This window comes from Centropristis striata, chromosome 15 (assembly GCF_030273125.1).
Source record: "Centropristis striata isolate RG_2023a ecotype Rhode Island chromosome 15, C.striata_1.0, whole genome shotgun sequence".
In the NCBI taxonomy this organism is placed as follows: domain Eukaryota; kingdom Metazoa; phylum Chordata; class Actinopteri; order Perciformes; family Serranidae; genus Centropristis; species Centropristis striata.
In genome coordinates this window covers 19420320-19438091 of record NC_081531.1, presented here as the reverse complement: position 1 = coordinate 19438091, position 17772 = coordinate 19420320, and the positions used below count along the sequence as shown (strand labels likewise).

At 39.1% G+C, this 17772-nt stretch overlaps 1 protein-coding gene across 1 annotated transcript in view; it reads right to left on the bottom strand.

Annotated features, from left to right (window-relative positions):
* Window positions 1-7369: 7369 nt before the first annotated feature.
* The window catches only part of LOC131987122 (polypeptide N-acetylgalactosaminyltransferase 10-like), a 64481-nt gene continuing 54078 nt past the window's right edge, over window positions 7370-17772 (bottom strand). Inside the window, exons 8-14 of the mRNA XM_059352282.1 lie at window positions 16111-16218; window positions 12269-12490; window positions 10539-10655; window positions 9288-9437; window positions 8037-8271; window positions 7767-7934; window positions 7370-7618 (exon numbers count right to left, since the gene is read on the bottom strand). Coding sequence (XP_059208265.1) covers window positions 8107-8271; window positions 9288-9437; window positions 10539-10655; window positions 12269-12490; window positions 16111-16218 — 762 coding nt within the window. The 3' untranslated portion in view covers window positions 7370-7618; window positions 7767-7934; window positions 8037-8106. The remainder of the gene's footprint in view (window positions 7619-7766; window positions 7935-8036; window positions 8272-9287; window positions 9438-10538; window positions 10656-12268; window positions 12491-16110; window positions 16219-17772) is intronic.

Sequence of the window (17772 nt, the reverse complement as noted above, 5' to 3'; positions counted from 1 at the left end):
GTAAACCTGAGCACAAGGGAAAAGCACTTGTAGGTGAGTGAAGATTTGTAGTTCTTATACTGCAGCTGATGAGGAAATGGGAGGCAGGTGTGTCATCAGGGATGAGCTGACGAGCTGATCAGGGGCAGCTGAGTGGAGAGTGAACCAGAGAGCAGGAAAGAGGCCACGCGTGTACCCACACAAATGTAGGAGGGGAACATACCAGCTAACACTAGGAAACTGAGGTTTAAAGTCCAGACAATAACCAACAAGTTCTTCAACATAAACAGCAGAAGAGGTTGTGTGTCAGTTCCACAAATTACGGCACATAGGCATGTATCACGGCCCGCGTTTCAGGGTACATATTAAGGTATCGCGGCTAGGCTCGTGGTACAACGGTGCATTCTATAAACAGCACACACGTACGGTCCGTGGTTGTAAAACAAACCCTGCAGTTTCTGTGGATTTATGTTGTAAAACCACTGACCCTAGGTTTAGGGCCAAAAACTTTATAAAGGCAGTTTAAACAGTAAATAAATGTACCTAAATGCCGGAAGTGAAGTAGTTACAAGGTTCACGTGACTGCCGCAATTCACGTAAAAAACGTAAGTTACATTCAAAAACGTGATTCACGTAACTTACGTAAAGAACGAACCCAGCTCTCCCGGGTGAAAGTCTGTTGCTTCTTTGAACGTCAAGAACATAATTAAAGTTAAAAATGGTTAACTTTTGTTTTCAGACGGTATGCAAACCCAGCTGTCCCGGGTTAAAGTCCATTGCTTGTTTGACCCATCCACCACCCAAACCGCGGGAATCTACCCTTTTAAACTTCCCTTGGCTGTCAATCACTATTATGCTACGGTTTTTCGCTGTCTGTACACACAACCTATACTGACGTTTTGACAAGAGAACAGGCTGACCGTAACAGTTCTAGTGTTAAAGTGAGCATGATCCCCATGAAGAATGTGCTCCAGGGGCCTCAAGTCCTGGTTATTGCTCTTGCGGATGTGATTTTCACTGTCATAGAAAATTAACTTAAAGAAAGTTTTGCATCTTTGTGAAAAAAGATGCGAAACAAAAAAAAAACAACCCAAAAAATGGCTGCTCGAAGGTTGGAAAATGAACATGATAGGTGTACAGTAAATAGATTATTTTAGTTAATGCACTTTACAAAAACACCAGTACCTGGTTACATAATGTAAACTCTAATTCCCAGCTGACATTCTTTATGTCATTCTTTCGTTGAAGAGTTGGTGGAGAGCAGTTTGGCTCTTCTACACAAGCTGCTTTTGGACTTGTGCCTTGTGGAGGCAACCTGAACAGAATATATAGCATGCAGTATAAATCTGCTCAAAGACGGAGGTGACAGCAGCACCAGTGTGTCGCCAACAACAGCAAGTATCTGACTGCAGTACAATGAGCTGCAGTTTCAGTTCGCCGCTGTCAAAGTGCTGTTGTTATTTTGCAGCTCCTGTATATGATTTACTCACCCAGGCTGAATGAGTTTATGTAAATTTAACAACAGGTATTTAACAAAGTCACCGAGCCTCAAACAGACTGCAGAGTGGGGAAAAATTGCTTCACAGCCAGAGGGATGACAGTAAAAATATGCAGAGTAAGGGACAAACTGGTATGTGGAAGGAAGGATGCGGTGAAAAACAATAATTTGGAGTATACAATTTTTACAATATCATGTCAAGTTTAGTGTTGACATTGGAGTCTTTAGTGTTAACCACCAATGATATGTGTAGCTGCACACTAGCTATTTCAGCTTAGAGTATTTACAACAAACATGCTGCAATTATTAAGACCTCAACAGGGGACTTTTAGGGGGATAGCAGGTCAACAGTAGATGCTACATAGAAGTGGAATACACCATTTGAAAGCTGAGAACCAGAAGATTAAGTTGCACTGTGTTTCAATAGGGTGTACTCATAAATCTGTAATATGATTGGATTATTAAAGTTTATAAGAGTTTAGAACACATTATATGAGTATATGAAGGCCATACCATGCTTGATTATGTCTCGTCAGTTGTTGCAGCAATTTTGGGGTTAAGCATTTGTTACACAGATTTGGTGCTAAATTCTACTTTAATGCTCAAAGAAAAAAATCTGTCCAAAATACTACAATAGACCAAGACCTTGAGGAACACCATAGAAAAGAGGGCCCATTTTCATTTATATATCTTGAGGTCAAAGGTCGAGGGATTCTTTTGAATTCACATCAACAGCTCACTACAGCCTCTGAAAGAAAACGTCGCTGGTGGGCCTTGAAATGCTGACAGGTTAAAACACATCAGCAGTCTAATGTCCACTCAATTTTGTTGGAACCTTGAAAAGAACTTAAAAAAGGTACTTAAATTTAACAGGAGTCGTTTCCTTCAATATTCAATTACAAGTAAGTTGACTGTGCTGAAGCGCTTGTAAAGAGAAACAAATTATAGTTCATTCTGTAGTGCATCACATATCTATTTATATATTGAAGGGAGGAGGGACAAAAATGCTTTCAGAGAAATATCTATCTTTTAGTCTTCAATCTGTGAGTGGGCAGGCAAGTCACTGTGTTATAGCTTAGCCAGCGGGTGCACAGAGATGCAATGCAAACAAATTATGATGGTAAATATATAATTTAAGTAATGACAGTGTTTTGTTAGTAGTGGTATAAAGGCAAACATTTTACATCTGGTTCAATTTATGATTATTTAAATGAGTGGTAAGAGAAAAATCTTTTTTTATGTAAAGGAAAACACAAAATTCAGGTGCCAGGTGACAATTCAGAGTATAAAAAAATAATGAAATTCTGTATTGCTTTTCAATGCATGTTCTCCTGAATGCACCATGAAGTCAGGTAACTACATGAAATACAAGCTAAGCACAACAAATAAACACTTGCATGCATGCAATTTACTGAAGTTCAGTAGAGTAAATTGCTCCACAGAGTCATGTTATTATTTGAATTACTGTTAATACATTCTGGGTATGTATGTGACCAAGCAAATTAAATTATTTCAATTTCATATGAATTTGTATTTGGAGGAAAAAAATACACATACTTCATTGTATAGAGTCCCCTGCTTAATGCAAAATTGTATTATTTGATACAACAAGATCTCCAACCTAAACATAATAGACCATCTGTCAATACCACCCATAACGACTCATTGAGCCTTTGTCAAAATGACAGCGTTTCATGGCTCGCGGTACAGATCGAAGCATTCTAAATGTAACACAGACATCATTATACAGTACACATACGTACGGTTCGCGGTTGTAAAAAAGGCTGCAGTTTCAGTGAATGAATGCTACAAAACCACTGACCTAGGTTTATGGCAAAAAAACTTCCTGGTTAAGCGTTATAAAATATAATAAATAAGTTAAAAAAATAACATAAGTGCTTGAAGTGAAATAGAGGGTGATGCGACCATAAGTTAAGTAAGAATTGTTTACTTTTGTTTTCACACGGGACACAAACCCTGTTCACCTGGGTGAAAATCTGCTGTTTGTTCAACCCCTCCCTCTCTGAATGTGGCATCCACCATTTAAGTGCCGCATCACGTCAATTATTACTTCTACGTCTGCAAGATGTCAGCGGAGGAAAGTCTAAAATGTTAATGAGTCATATTTTGCTGCCTGTACAAACACCCTATGTTGTTGTTCTTGAAGGAGACCAGTCTGTCTGATATGCATAGTAGTTCTTTAGTGAATGTGGACAGAAAAAATGATGGCTTTCCAACTGGAATATCCACAAACAAGGAGTAACATTATGAAAACCCTTGTAGAACAGCTCCAATCTGCCTTTTTAAACAGCCAGGCGTTTTAAAGGATTTGACCCGAATACGTCCAACTAGGTCCCCAGTGACTCAAGCCTGCCACTGCAACACTGCCGTGATTTTCCATTAGTGTGTGACAGCGAGGCCGTTTATAGCAGAGAAGCCCTGTGGAGAAAGAGGTTAGCTGTAATTATTCAGCTGATAGGTTATGAGCAGAGCGGGCCTGTCACACCTCTCCTGGCTCCCTGGACTGAAGGATTCAGAGGCCAGGAGGAGTGTTTGGTTATTAGTCACAGCGGCAGCAAGCATTTCCCCAGAGAGGGAAACTGCACTTTCAGTAGTAGTCGTTTCATATTTCATTTGAGGACTCTTTTAGTCTTATCTCCTACATGTGAATAATACTACCATTGGTCTTGTTATCACACATGCTACAAATTTGGTATTCATCCTGACCTATTTCTGCACATATCACTTCCACATAATATGGAAGATGAAAGTTGACATTAGACATTAGAATTTCATGCTGTCAGATGTTCATACTGCACTACCATCAAGAGTGGGTGCAATTTGCTGTGTAATAATATGATGGAAGCCAATGCTGGATGTGTTAGAAATGGGGTTTTAGTGAGAGTAGGTCTCTCCCTCTTTGCACAATTGACTTGACACAGCGCATTACACGTTCAGCTCCAGAGTAAGTAATTGTGAAGATTACCTGCCTGCATTTGTTTAGAGCTTGAGATGCAAACATTTCAATCACAAGTCTTTTCACATAGCTATGGAGCCCCCAACCCCCAGGATCAGCAGAGAAAGGAAACGAAACTGTGCACACAAATTATATACCATGCTCCCGAATTGGTAGTTGTGCATATTGATTTGCAACAACGAAAGCTGCGAAACACCCGATACAAAATACAATATAGCATTAAATGACAGTTACATTTGGAGAGATTGACGTTAATTGGCCTATGCTGTTGCCATGGAAGTGCTCTGGATATGAAAAAAAACACCTTATTGCACTTGGTCTCTTTGCTCTTCTTACCAAGAAATTCCACCCCTACCAGCATCAACCGAACAGCTGGTGATTCCCACCCTGCGAGGTTTAACTCACCTCAAAAGTACTTCCAGACTTTTCTCTGTCCTAGTACCCAAATGGTGGAACGAGCTCCCCACTGACATCAGGACCTCAGACAGCCTGTACATCTTCCGCCACAGGCTGAAGACCTACCTCTTCCAACAATACCTATGTTAAGTCATGGTCGCCTAAATTAAAAAAACAACAACAATAAAAAAAACCTCTTCTTCTTCAGCATATAGCACTCCTGTAGTGATTACAGATGGCTCTTAAAGGTTATGTACTTACTCGGTTCCTGTGGTCTAAGGCTAGTACCATCAGGTTGAATGCACATATTGTATGTCGCTTTGGACAAAAGCGTCAGCTAAATGACATGGATTGGAGTTTTTCTGTAGGTGCTGTTTTTTGTAGGCTCTATTACTCATTTTCTTCTACTGTAGGTTATTGTTAAAATGACCCCTCCATATCACCACAGCTTTTATATGGATTTCCAATATGCCTAATGATGAGAAGTTAATTTTGTTCTAGAAATGATGTGGGATTTTGAAAGCTTTTCTATTAATGCACGTGTGTTGTTCAGTCTGTGGTGTGAATCTGAATCTGCACTATATGTGTATTCATGAAAGAATGTACCAAAGCTCAAGGTTTTCCTATGTAAAAAATATTTGGTGAAATAAATTTTCTGACTGTTAGAGGACTAATATGGAAAATTTTGAAAGCAATAGCATGCAGTTTCTGTCGTGGCTTCCACGGTTTGTTTGTTTGTTTGTTTGTTTGTTTGACCTTGGTGGCATTAGATGGCCAATAAGATCCTCAGACTCATACCCGCAGTATTGGAATTGCCACTCAGGTTGATGACTCACTCTGTCAATAAAAAAAGAGAAAGTGGCAAATGATCTTTGGGCTTCTGCAGCTGCTGCTGTCCTGTTAGCTTGCTGGAGACGTTTCCTCCCACAACGGAGCACAGATGATGAGTTTGTGTGACCCCAGTTTTATCAGATTTCCAATATGAGTGCTTTGCTCCTATACAGGTTCTGTGTCAAGGACCTGAGTGCACAGGGCTAGAGTAGGTACACTGTGGGCGAAGAGTGTATGAACATTAAGAAATATTATCATGAAAGTGTATTCACTGTGGATGAAATTCATCTTCAGCTCTGATGACCTTAGTTCAATTTTAAGTTCTTAATTAAAAGGTTTTTTTAAAGTCATTTTACTTGGTTACCCAATCTTGTCATGTGAAAATCAAGAAAATGTTATTTAGCAATGTTTAAACATTTGGTGTTCTAAGAGAAAGTAAAATAACTAGAACAAGATGATGTCTCATTTTTCATTGTCTGGAACTGTAAATGAGAGTCAAAAGGACTCATTTTACCCCGTACATGTTATTTTACCCGTACTAGCTTAGATATAAAGTAGATGTATGTAGTATGGCTAGGGATGTCATTGTAAACTATTCTGTGTACTTTGTGTCATGTGGGTGAAATTATATCTTCCGCCACTGTATGACTCATACCGGAATCTCTTTGAAGGTACGTATGTGATAATTCATGTTGCATAGAAGGAATTGTACAAATATATGTCAAGAATCTTTCTTCCATTGTGATGGCTATAGTATGACATATTTCACACTTGTTTCCAATCAGCTGATGAAGCAGTAGGAAGAATATTGTGTGGTTGTCCTGAATGACATCGAAAAGATGTGTGAGATGACATGAAAACACCTTTTTCTCTGAAAAACTGAGTCTGAAACAGCAAAGTTGTGGACCAGACAGCTAAACTAAGTCAAATTATCTGTAACCGCTTATCCGAACTTGGGTCGCAGGGGGCTGGAGCCAACATTAGGCAAACATTGGGCAAGAGGCAGGGTAAACCCTGAGCAGACAAAGAGACAAGCAACTGTTCATGCTCTCAGTCACACCTACGGGCAATCAAGAGTCATCAATTAAACCTAAGCTGCATGTTTTTGAGTGGGAGGAAGCCAGAGGACCCAGAGAGAACCAATGCTGACACGAGGAGAACATGAAAACTCCACACAGAAGAATAATTTGAACCTGCGACCCTCTTGCTGCAAAGCATCCATGCTAACCACTATACCACCACTATACACCACTGTGTAGCCCTACAGCTAAACAATAAACTGAAATACTTGTGAAGGTATATTACTCCAAAACAAAGATTTAACTTGTTTATAGACATAAATAGACAGACTTAAACTTTGGTTTTCACTTGCTCGTAATATATCCTAGCTTGAGGGACATTGTCTGATTTAATATACTGTTTGTTCTGTATTTCTCCTTCAAGTCTTTAATAAATGTGTTTTATGGATTTGTGTGGGCCGTACATTGTGAGACAGGACAAAGTATTATAGACAATTCAATGAAAAAATGGACATAACTTATGCAATTGTGTTTATTGCATAGTAGAAAAAATACATTTTAAAAGTCTGTACAAGTTTGTGTTCCTTCTATAAAAGACATGTTCTTGCAATATATCTGCACACTGTGCAGGAATAAAGATTTTTGGCTTTTTTTCATCCAGTTTCCGAAGAGTTTTGGCTTGCAAAGGTCCCACATATGTCACCATATGCTGTTTTGGTTCCTTGCATGAAAAGCAAGGTATTTCCTGTTAAAATTGTTAAGGCAACAATTGTAAAACACCGGTTGATAGAGGCAGAGGAATAGACAATCCATGAAGTCTGTGTTTGTGATAACCACTCGTCTTGAGGTCCAAACTTCAGTCTTTAAGTGTTTTCTCGGTTTCCACAGGATAATTAGGTTTTAGCGTATTCTCCCACCCTGGGGAAGAACAGAATACAGATAGTGAATGGAATATTTTTTTAAATAATTTTGAAATCAAGCAATTTGCCTTCAGTTGACAGTAATAACTTGATGGTAGGTTGATTGTTGGTGGCATTGGTGTTCAGGAAAGCGTGTCTTTCTTTACCTTCTTCCTCATCACAAGCTCATGCTGCATGGTTGGATTCTGGGTGTTGGTGTGTGGTCTGAACAGCTCTTCTGCTCACAGCCTGCACACTGGATTGCTGCAGTACTATAGGGAGAGTTACTGAAGCAGCACCTTACTCACTGGTAGCTTCCATTCATTCATTCTTATCTGGAGAACAATGAAACAGAAATGAAGAATGAGGCTAGAAACAAAAATATACTCACAAAACTTTGTTACAAAGAAAACAGGGTATATAAATGTATCATTCACCTGATCCAGGGTGATCATTGTTTCATTGTCTTTTTCTTTGGAAGACGCCTCATCTCACCACCCAGTGGCCTCAGTTGGTGCCCCGGTTGAAGTGCTCCAGCACGGTGGCGTTGGTTCTCTCAAAAAGCCACTGCTGGCTAAGAGAGGAGGGGTCGCACGAGTTCATGAAGACTCGCCGCTCGCTTGGGCTGCTGTCGATACAGCTGTTACTGACAGGGTGATACAGACTTTTATCCTGGAGGAAAGAGAGTAGCAAAGACATAGACAGGACAGCCATATTCATATATAAATCGTAAACTTTTTCTCAGGGCATTTAGTTCCTTGATATGATTATGGGGTGTTTTGTGAAAGGTTAAATATACAATTTGTTCCATTATATTTTGTTTTCTTGAAACCATTATATAATCCCACACTTATTTCTAGAACAGATGGTTGTGTCATACTATACTTTTCATTATTTGTTTATATCCAATTTTTTCCCTTAGTCTTAGGAAAAAATATGTTTCCATTATATTATTTGTGCTTTCCCAAATAAAATATTTGGATTCTGGACACACATGCCCACAGGCAAAGGTTTAGGACAAATAAACAGGGTGAAAAAGCATACTAATATTTATTTCAGTGAACTAATTGTATTTATTAAATTTGACACCCATGCCCCCTGGCCAATGACATGAGGTCAAGATTTAGTTAAAATTTTAATTCTGTGCCAAAATGTAATTTAAAAATGTAATTCCTGACTTTGTTCCTCCTTTAAACTCTGATTTCATCTCAACCAACTCCTTAGAGAAATAGATGGCGCTTTAAAATGCTGTCCGAATGTAAGTTTGAGTGTTTTGAAAATGTTTGAATTTTACACCCCAGTAGTAGTATAAGACAGGACGATGTGGCAGGCACCCATCCCACGGGTCTGACTGAAGGACACTGAGATTTATGCGCTGAAAGCACTAGATTTCCCAAGATTGTTACATTTATATACACACAAAAGATTCTAGAATCACATCACATAGTGTCTTTCAAGAAAAAGGAAGTGGGGGAGTGACGGCTAGTTAAGCATCCTGCAATTTTCCCTCACATTCATGTTTAACAGATGGTCACCATTATGTTGAAATGATCCATTAATTGACTTCAATGATGCTCAGTTTACCAAAGACAGCAGCTCAGTTGGAAAGGCTAAATAGAGGATACAGCTGTAAATACCACCATTTTTTACAACTCCAAACTCTCAGTTGCTACTTTCACCTCCCATACCTCTCTGTAGCGCCACAGCTGGTTTCCCTTCATGCCGTGACAGTCGTACAGGGTGACGGGGCTGTTGTGGGAGACGGCATCGAAGCAGACCTTTCTTGTGTGCATGGGGTCACCAACCCGAATATCCTCCCTCCAACCAAATGTTAACACCTGTAGAGAACACACTTTAAACGTAACAAACATCACACTGTTTCCATCCTCTGTTGCTCTTCCTGACATTTCAAACCTTTTTTTTTTTACTACTTCCTTTGAGGAGTTCTTCCTACCTGAACTGAATGTATGAAGATACTGTCTCATGTTGAACAGGTTGGATCGAACTTATGATTTTGGGGGTTATAGAAACTTGACGTATTGAGATGACCTTTTATGTTTACTGCATCCTTGCTTAAAGAACATTGTAGGTAAATGATGATCATATGCTAGATGATTCTTAAGGGTCATTGTTGTTGGCGATGTATGAGCCTTAGCACATAAAAGCAGTATTTAGGGTTTACATGGCGTACAAATGGTATTTAGCATGCATCATTTAGCATATTACCATACAAATATTTGCATGTCAACATTAATATTTAGTTCCCTATGAACCCAGGGTGGCAGATGCATGACTCTGCCTTTTGCTCTTACCCCTATACCTTTGCCCTAACCATAACCAATCCCTCTCCTCTACCTAAACCTAACCAACCCAAACAACCAAGAACTAGCCAATTAGAGGCAACGAAGGGCAGGTCATGGTTTTGCCATTCTAGGAAAAACAATGGCACAAAGCTATGTTAAGTATGTTGTTTTTATATTGGCAGTGTAGCATTAGCAGCTACAAGACATTTATATCAAACTATAGCTGAGTTAATAAGGATTCTCTGTTGGTCTTTAGATGTCTGTATAACATTTCATGGTATTTGGTCATTATGTTTAATTAAAAAAAAAACAACAACCTTACATCAACACAGCATTGCCATTTCAAGAGCTAGGATAGTGTGGCTATATATATATATATATATATATATATATATATATATATCAGAAGATATAACAAAGACGCATATACCTGGCTCCATTCAGTCCTGAAAAATGCTGCCTTGAGGCAAGCCTCAGGATTAACCTCTGTTTGAGCGTGTCCATGTGTAATGGTCCTTTCAGATACAACGTGAAAAGTGCAGAACTCTAAACATTCAGTATGGAAGGACTTCAAGGTCAGGGAACTGAGAGCTTGTGAGCCATTTTACTACACAAAGTGTAATGGATGACCCTCACCTGTCCATGGCTCCAGGCCACCTCGCCTCGCCCTTTCACACAGCTCTCCAGGCGTATAGGGCTCCCTGACACAAAGTGTTTGATTTCCATGCACATCCCGCTGCCCACGTTTCGTATCTACAAAACACAAAAACACATGGAAATGGAGTTAAAAAGAACTTTAAAAAAGGGACTGCTCTTAGTTATGGAGACTCACCGCACATGTTCCATCATATATCATTAGCTTTCATGGGCACCTGTGAGTTTAATTTACATGGTCAGAAGCTAAAATATTGATTTATTACACATCATGTAGCCTATGTAACCTTACAATCTATAAAATGACTTGTTGGTCATACTATACTGTGCTTTATTATTTAATGACACCTCTTTTTCTTCCAGAGTACTTTGTGCAGTCACATTCACAGTTTGTGTCCACCGAAGTTCAGTGTTGTTGTTATGTTGTACACTTGGGAAGGGCCCAAAGCCATGTTTGGCCTCTGGGTGTGCACCCAAGATGCTCTGATGATACTTGCACCATGCAGGAGGGGAAAGCAAAAATCCTGTGGTATTGCAAACATGTTTCATCACTGTTTCTGTTCTGTTTTTACCATCTTACCACTAGGAATTTGACCTATTGCTAGCTCCAGCTCAATACACACCCCTCTTTCAACTTGGAAGCCTCCCACTAGTATTTCATTTTTGGAGAGTCAAAAATCTTGTGTTGAATTGAACATGATTATGTGCCTTTCTAGGGTCACCTTATACTGCAGCAGCAAATAAGATTTGTGTTACATAAAAATCACACCACAGCCCAATTCAATCATCATACACAGAAAAAATAATCATCATTAGAGAAATTGCTCTCCTTTCTCCAACCACCTCAGTTGGAATGGTAGATTTGCGTAGTCCGATTCTTGTATGGAGGACATACCATTCTTAATGTATATGCACAAGATTAATTTTTTTGTTACTTAACACAAAAGTACACTGACAGAACTGGATCATAGATTTGTAAATACTGTGCTTCCATCACTTGATTCTTAACTTATTCATGATAAGCTCACAAAGTATGCTCATGGGGGATAGACTCATTTCATTTTCATTTCATTTCGTTTGGTTGTTCTGAGAACTAGAGTTAAATTTAGGCTTTTAAAAAGGTTCTCCCAGATAATTGAAGAGAAGGTGGAAACCAGTGACATTTTCAAACAAAGGCTAGAAATTCAGTTTTAACTTTACTTTTAGCCAAGGAACAGTACATGATATCTTCCACCTTTCTTTGATATCTCTTACTTTCTCTGTCTTTCTTCTGTCTGGAATAATAAGAAAGTATAGGACCTTTATTAGTGATGAAAAAACTTTAAATAACTGTATTAATGCCGACAGTGGGTGGAAGTTCATTGCCTTATTTTAAAATTACTTTATTCTCCCATTAGTCAGTCAGGTGTGCATTAGAGCATGTACAGCACATCTCTGAAATCATTAAATGTGCAGTGCAACGAGAGAACTAGAGAAATTCAACTTTTCAAGGTATTGTACATCCCGGTGTTGTTTTTTTTTATGGATACATGTAAGAGTATGTTTATATAATAAGATAAACCAACGGCGCACAAACTTATAATCTTATGTTATTGTGCATGCAAGCCTGGCTGCACATGAATATATACATTTTTGTATATTTCTGTGTATGATTTCTTCTGTAAAACATCTATCTCTGACTTATCAAAGCAGTTTCACAAACCAATCCTTACCTCTCCCCACGCAGCAGCAGGAGGCTCCACCATTGGGTAGTGTTTGGGCAGATCCCAGGCCACCTCGCTCATGAACCACTTGAAGCTCTTGCAGTTAAGGCGGTTCCTCAGCTCCTTCTGGGCCGTCATGTCACCTGCTGACAAGTGGCGGTACTCGGGGCGGCGCTGGTAGACATATTCGGCATATTCATCCATCCACACCTCTGCCACGCGTTTTAGGTTCTACAACCAAAGAGAGAGTCATCCAGACAAGTCTATTTTTCTTAGCTGGCAGCTCAAATCTGCCAGAATGGCTATGAGCCTTCAACAAATAAACACAAAATCCCACAATCCCTGGCAGCGAGGGTGATTTTATAGAACCACATTGGACTGTTTTGTGAACATAATTGTTGACATAGTCTGGTCTCAGGAAGTCTGCTCTGGCAGTGACATTGGTTTATTGACTCTGCCATGGAATAACCCAACATAACAGTAACATTGTGCTGCAGCTGTTAAAACCTTTTACCATTGAATTCAAGCCGACCTTATCTGTTGGTCGTTTTTGTTGGAGTACGCTTGAAAAAATGATACAAATTAAAGAGAGAAAACTCTGATGATGAAACAGCTATTTCAAATGTGTGCAGGAAACAAGACTGAGTTCATTCTTAGCACCTTTATATGAATTATTTCCTTCATCTGCAGGGTCAGGCTGATCCAGGACCATCAGCATTCCACTGAGGTCCGGTTTAAAGACCGCTGGTCAGAATGAAAAGTCAAAACCAAGGCAAGTGCCTTTCAGTTGCATACTGATCCAAGTTTCAGACTGCAGCAGGGGCATACATAATGAATGGTATTTGGCTACACCTCAGATGATTTAGCGCTTTTAGACAGTTTCTTATTCTGGGTAGGTACTTTGAAGCGTACAAGGAACAAAGAAACTTAAGCTCATTCTTCACAGTAACACCTGCAAAGGCTAAAAGTTGTAGATAGTGGATACACTGCATACTGCTGCCTCTTTTCTGGTGGTCTTTTGTTAGTAGATGCTGAGGCGACTGTAAAGTGCTCCTGTGCATGGAGGAGAAAGAGGAGAGTACTTAGTAGAGGACGTACGAAAGAAAATTGCTGCCATTTGTTATACTGCACCACTTAAAGACTAGCTCACACTAAGGTGATGTGCATATGTGTGTAAGTGTACAGCATGTGTTTGCATATGTGCAGTAATTATGTATGTTTATGTGGGTGTTTAGGTGTGTGCTTGAACTCAATTTAACAAAGGTTCATTCACTCCTTTTTCCGTTAGCTAATTTATTCAGTTACATCTATTTTTAGTTCAGTTTCACTGTTCAGTGCAGTTCAAGGACACAGATGTTGCTTTAGCAGTGTTTGTGTTTTGTGTGTGTTTTAATGAAACTGATGCCTTTTCCTAATCTCTGTACTCCAATAGCGAAGTGCTGAGCTGGAATATATTTGGTTTCACATCAAGCCATACTTCAGCACAAAGCCAAAACGTTTTGCTCTAGTTTTGTGAACAAAATTCATTTGTAATTTAAATAACGTGTGTCAATACAGCAGAATGCTAATAAAGTAGAAATCAGTTTAACTGAAAAGATGGTATTTTTTAAATTTTGCTGCATAATTGGATTTGATTTTGATTTTGATATTGTTTGACTAATTCTAAAATAAGAGCTTTAAAAGAGACAAGAAAAAATCAAAAGAGCTTGAAATAAAGAGGTGGAATAATAATAAAGACCTGCTAATATAATACCACTGTTATAAGCATGTGATATACTGTATTTTTTGCTGTGAATGAGCTTGTCTGTGTCATTCAAAAGCTACAAAATAGATTACAAAGGAATTGTAAAATGCAGACCAGATGAATGGGGAGTATTAGAATGAACTAGTCCTCCAGCTACAAAAACAAACAGTATTATTACTACTTCATACATGTAGAAGTAGTAATACAAATAATAGTAGTATATAAACGTGTTCCTATTTCATCGCCCACATTCATTTAATGTCCTCTTTGTACAAAAGCAGCAGCAGCAGAGTTGCAGCACACAGCTCTGCCAGAACGTTATGCACAAGGCAACATTCATGGTCCCAGTCTACCCAAGCCCCCAGGAACAGTGGCTGGCTTTGAAGCCAATTTGACAAAGTGAACAAATTTCAATTTCCATGTCTGTCACATCATGCTGTTGGGCCCAAAAATGCTTTTTCCTACTTTATTGGTGTTACCACAGTCATGGCAACTGTGTTCCATTTTGTTAGGGGAGGTAAGGTGACGACATTTTCTGACCATTAAGCAAAACACGACAAGGCAGTAATAGTCGGAAATTTTTATGTCCGCTTCAATACATTATATTTCATCATCATTTTTATCAGTTGAAGTCCAGAAAAGGTATGAAATGCAATAAAAAGTATCTGGGGTACTAAAAAAATGCATGGATGTATCAAAATGAACACGAAATCTATAGTTTATTGATTCCCTCTGCTGTATTGTGTCTTAGTCTCACTGTGTGGACCTTTGACCAGTTAGGTTTGACCTGTCTCTACTTAAGTTCAAATGGAGATTTACAGTGTGGTGCACCTGAGAAATGTTACTTGAACAGAAGCACAAACATCATTACAAATACTGTACAGGTACATCTAAAAATTTGAAAATTTTTGTAAAGTATTTCAGAAAGTGAAACTCATACATTATATACATTCATTACACATGGAGTGAAATATTTCAAGCCTGTATTTCTTGTAATTTTGGTGATTATAGCTTACAGATAATGAACACACAAAACTCAGTGTTTCAGAAAATTAGAATATTACATAAGATCATTAAAGAAAGGATATTTTGAAACACAAATGTCATTCTTCTGAAAAGTATGTTCATTTCTATACACTCAATACTTGGTTGGGCCTCCTTCTGCATGAATTACTGCATTAATATGGCGTGGCATGGAGGTGATCAGCCTATGGCACCATGTTGCTTGTATAGCAGCCTTCAGGTCATCTGCATCTGGTGTCTCTCACCTTCCTCTTGACAATAATCTATAGATTCTCTATGGGGTTCAGGTCAGCCGAGTCCAGCCCAGTAACACCATGGTCATTGAACCAGCTTTTGGTACCTTTGCCAGTGTGGGCAGGTGCCAAGTCCTGCTGGAAAATGAAATCAGCATCTCCAAAGAGCTTGTGGAAGCATGAAGAGCTCTAAAATGTCCTGCTAGATGGCTGCTATGTTGACTGTGGACTTCAGTAAACACAGTGGACCAACACCAGCAGAGGACATGGCCCCAAACCACCACTGACTGTGGACTCCAATATTGAACTCTTTCACAATATTCTAATTTTCTGAGACACTGAGTTTTGGGTTTTCATTACCTCTAAGCCAGAATCATTTAAAAAAAAAAAACAGGCTTGAAATATTTCACTCGTGTAATGAATCTATATAATATATGAGTTTCACTTTCTGAAATGAATATTGAACTATTTCATGATATTATAATTTTTTGACATGTAGTTGTATGTTCCATTCGTTGTGGAGCAGAAAGGAGTGTCCTGTGTTGTTTATGCTGCCTGAGCTCCCATGATTATAAAACATGTGATCTGAGTGAATCAGCCTTTAAACAGCCAATATAGATCCATTATGCTTTGATTAGCCCTGCAATCAATCTTATAGATTAGTCCTAAGTACAATCTAATGTGATCCGTTGTTGTTTTGTGCACAGCACCACAGCAGTGATGTAAGAGCACTGTACTGAGGCTGAACGCCTGTATCAGACAGTTATAGCACACAGAAAATCTGTGACTGATCTGCTGTATTGTATTTTGCCATGAACTGTGAAGGCATGCAGTACAGTGTGAAGAATTACCTTCGCCAAGCTGATCCCACCAGGGACCTTGTAGGGGACGTACTTCCTATAGATGTGTCCTACCCTGGAGCAAGGGATGTCCTCCATCCGACCACCGCACATCCACACCTACAGAGATACACAAAAAAGAGTAAGCTCTTTCATCACACGGATCTCTATTGCATATAGAAGCTTCATCCAGCTTAACGTTCAAAGACAGAAAGTTGTGGAAAGGTAGAAGGAAGGTGAAGTTAGGAAACAATCAAGGAGATTGGCAGGAGACTGATGACTAAGAAGAAAGAGGCATGAAGTGCAGTGGTTCTAACAGGCTTATAAATCCTGGGAGACTAAGAGGAGAGAGGAGTGAATTCAGAGGGAGAGGCAATCAAAATGAAATGGCGGCATAGTGGAGCGAGAATAGAAGACACCATAACCAAATTATGATATGATGGTGACCTGAGCAGCAGGGTTAGATTACAGTAAAACTAAGACACTGGGTCACCTCATTGATACAGTATTTTCTGACTGTGTTTAAATTCAGCTAGAATGGGAGAAACAATTGGATAGCTTTTTAGGAAAACAATACATGCCATCTTTGAAATATTGAAATTAAATATTTTAATATGTTTTAAGCACCCAATGTGGTTGGCTTAAGTGAAAACAAACCTTCCATTACAGTAATTTTGTCTCGTTTATTTTTCTTTCCCTTTTCTATCTCACACAGCAGAGACATCTAGCTTTGGCTCCTCATTTTAATCCTCAAACTATAATGACAGCAGACTCTTGGCTTGCAATGTTGAAAATAAACCTCGAGAAAGGAAGAGAGGCAATGAAGAGGATGATGATGAAAGAAAGACTTAGAGACAGCAGGCGAGATGGAGGGGAAAAAAAGGGTTTTTGTTTAAGGACAATAGCAAAATGAAAAGTAGGGAAATGAAAGGCTGGATTTAAACAAACCGGTTAGGTATAAGAAGAAAGAGATGTGGGGCTTTCAAATTGTTTCTGTAGAGGAAAGTTCTTTAATATGTAAATTAGATTTGTGCTATTTGATGGTTGAAGATGGTTGGAGTTGAAGAACATGGACAGGGATAATGAAACATGAAATACAAATTTTTTTTTACAAATGACTTCATTCGAGTGTAGGCATGTACAACGCAGAGTTCAACAGGGGTGTAAAGGGAGTATTCAACCTTGAGTCGACCTGCCAGGACCTGACTTCAGATTGACTTCAGTGGGTAGAACAGATGGTTCTTACACTGAATAGCCTAAGAAGGAAGTCCAAGCAATATTTCTTCAAGGTTCTATTTATCTAACGGCAAAATCAGCTCCTTTGTTACGACATTCTGCAGATGGGAGATTAAACCTGTTTGAAGAAGACTATGTGGCATATTCTTGACTAACAGGCAGGAGAGCCTTGGAACCCCCACCCCCCAATTATAAATAATATAAGTAACATAAGGCTGAGGCAACTACAAAGGCTGGGCAGTGTGTTTTGAAAAAGGAAGATTGCAGCCCAGAGGTTTTGACTTAACCAGGCAAAACCTCTTAAAGAACAAAAATAAACCAGTTGCAGACAAGCTAGCAAAGACAGACTTATCCTCGAATGGGACTCAATATGTTGCAAAGGTTGAGGAACAAAAGAAGGATTGAGGTCTTCTGCCTGGGGACACACAGTACAGTTTC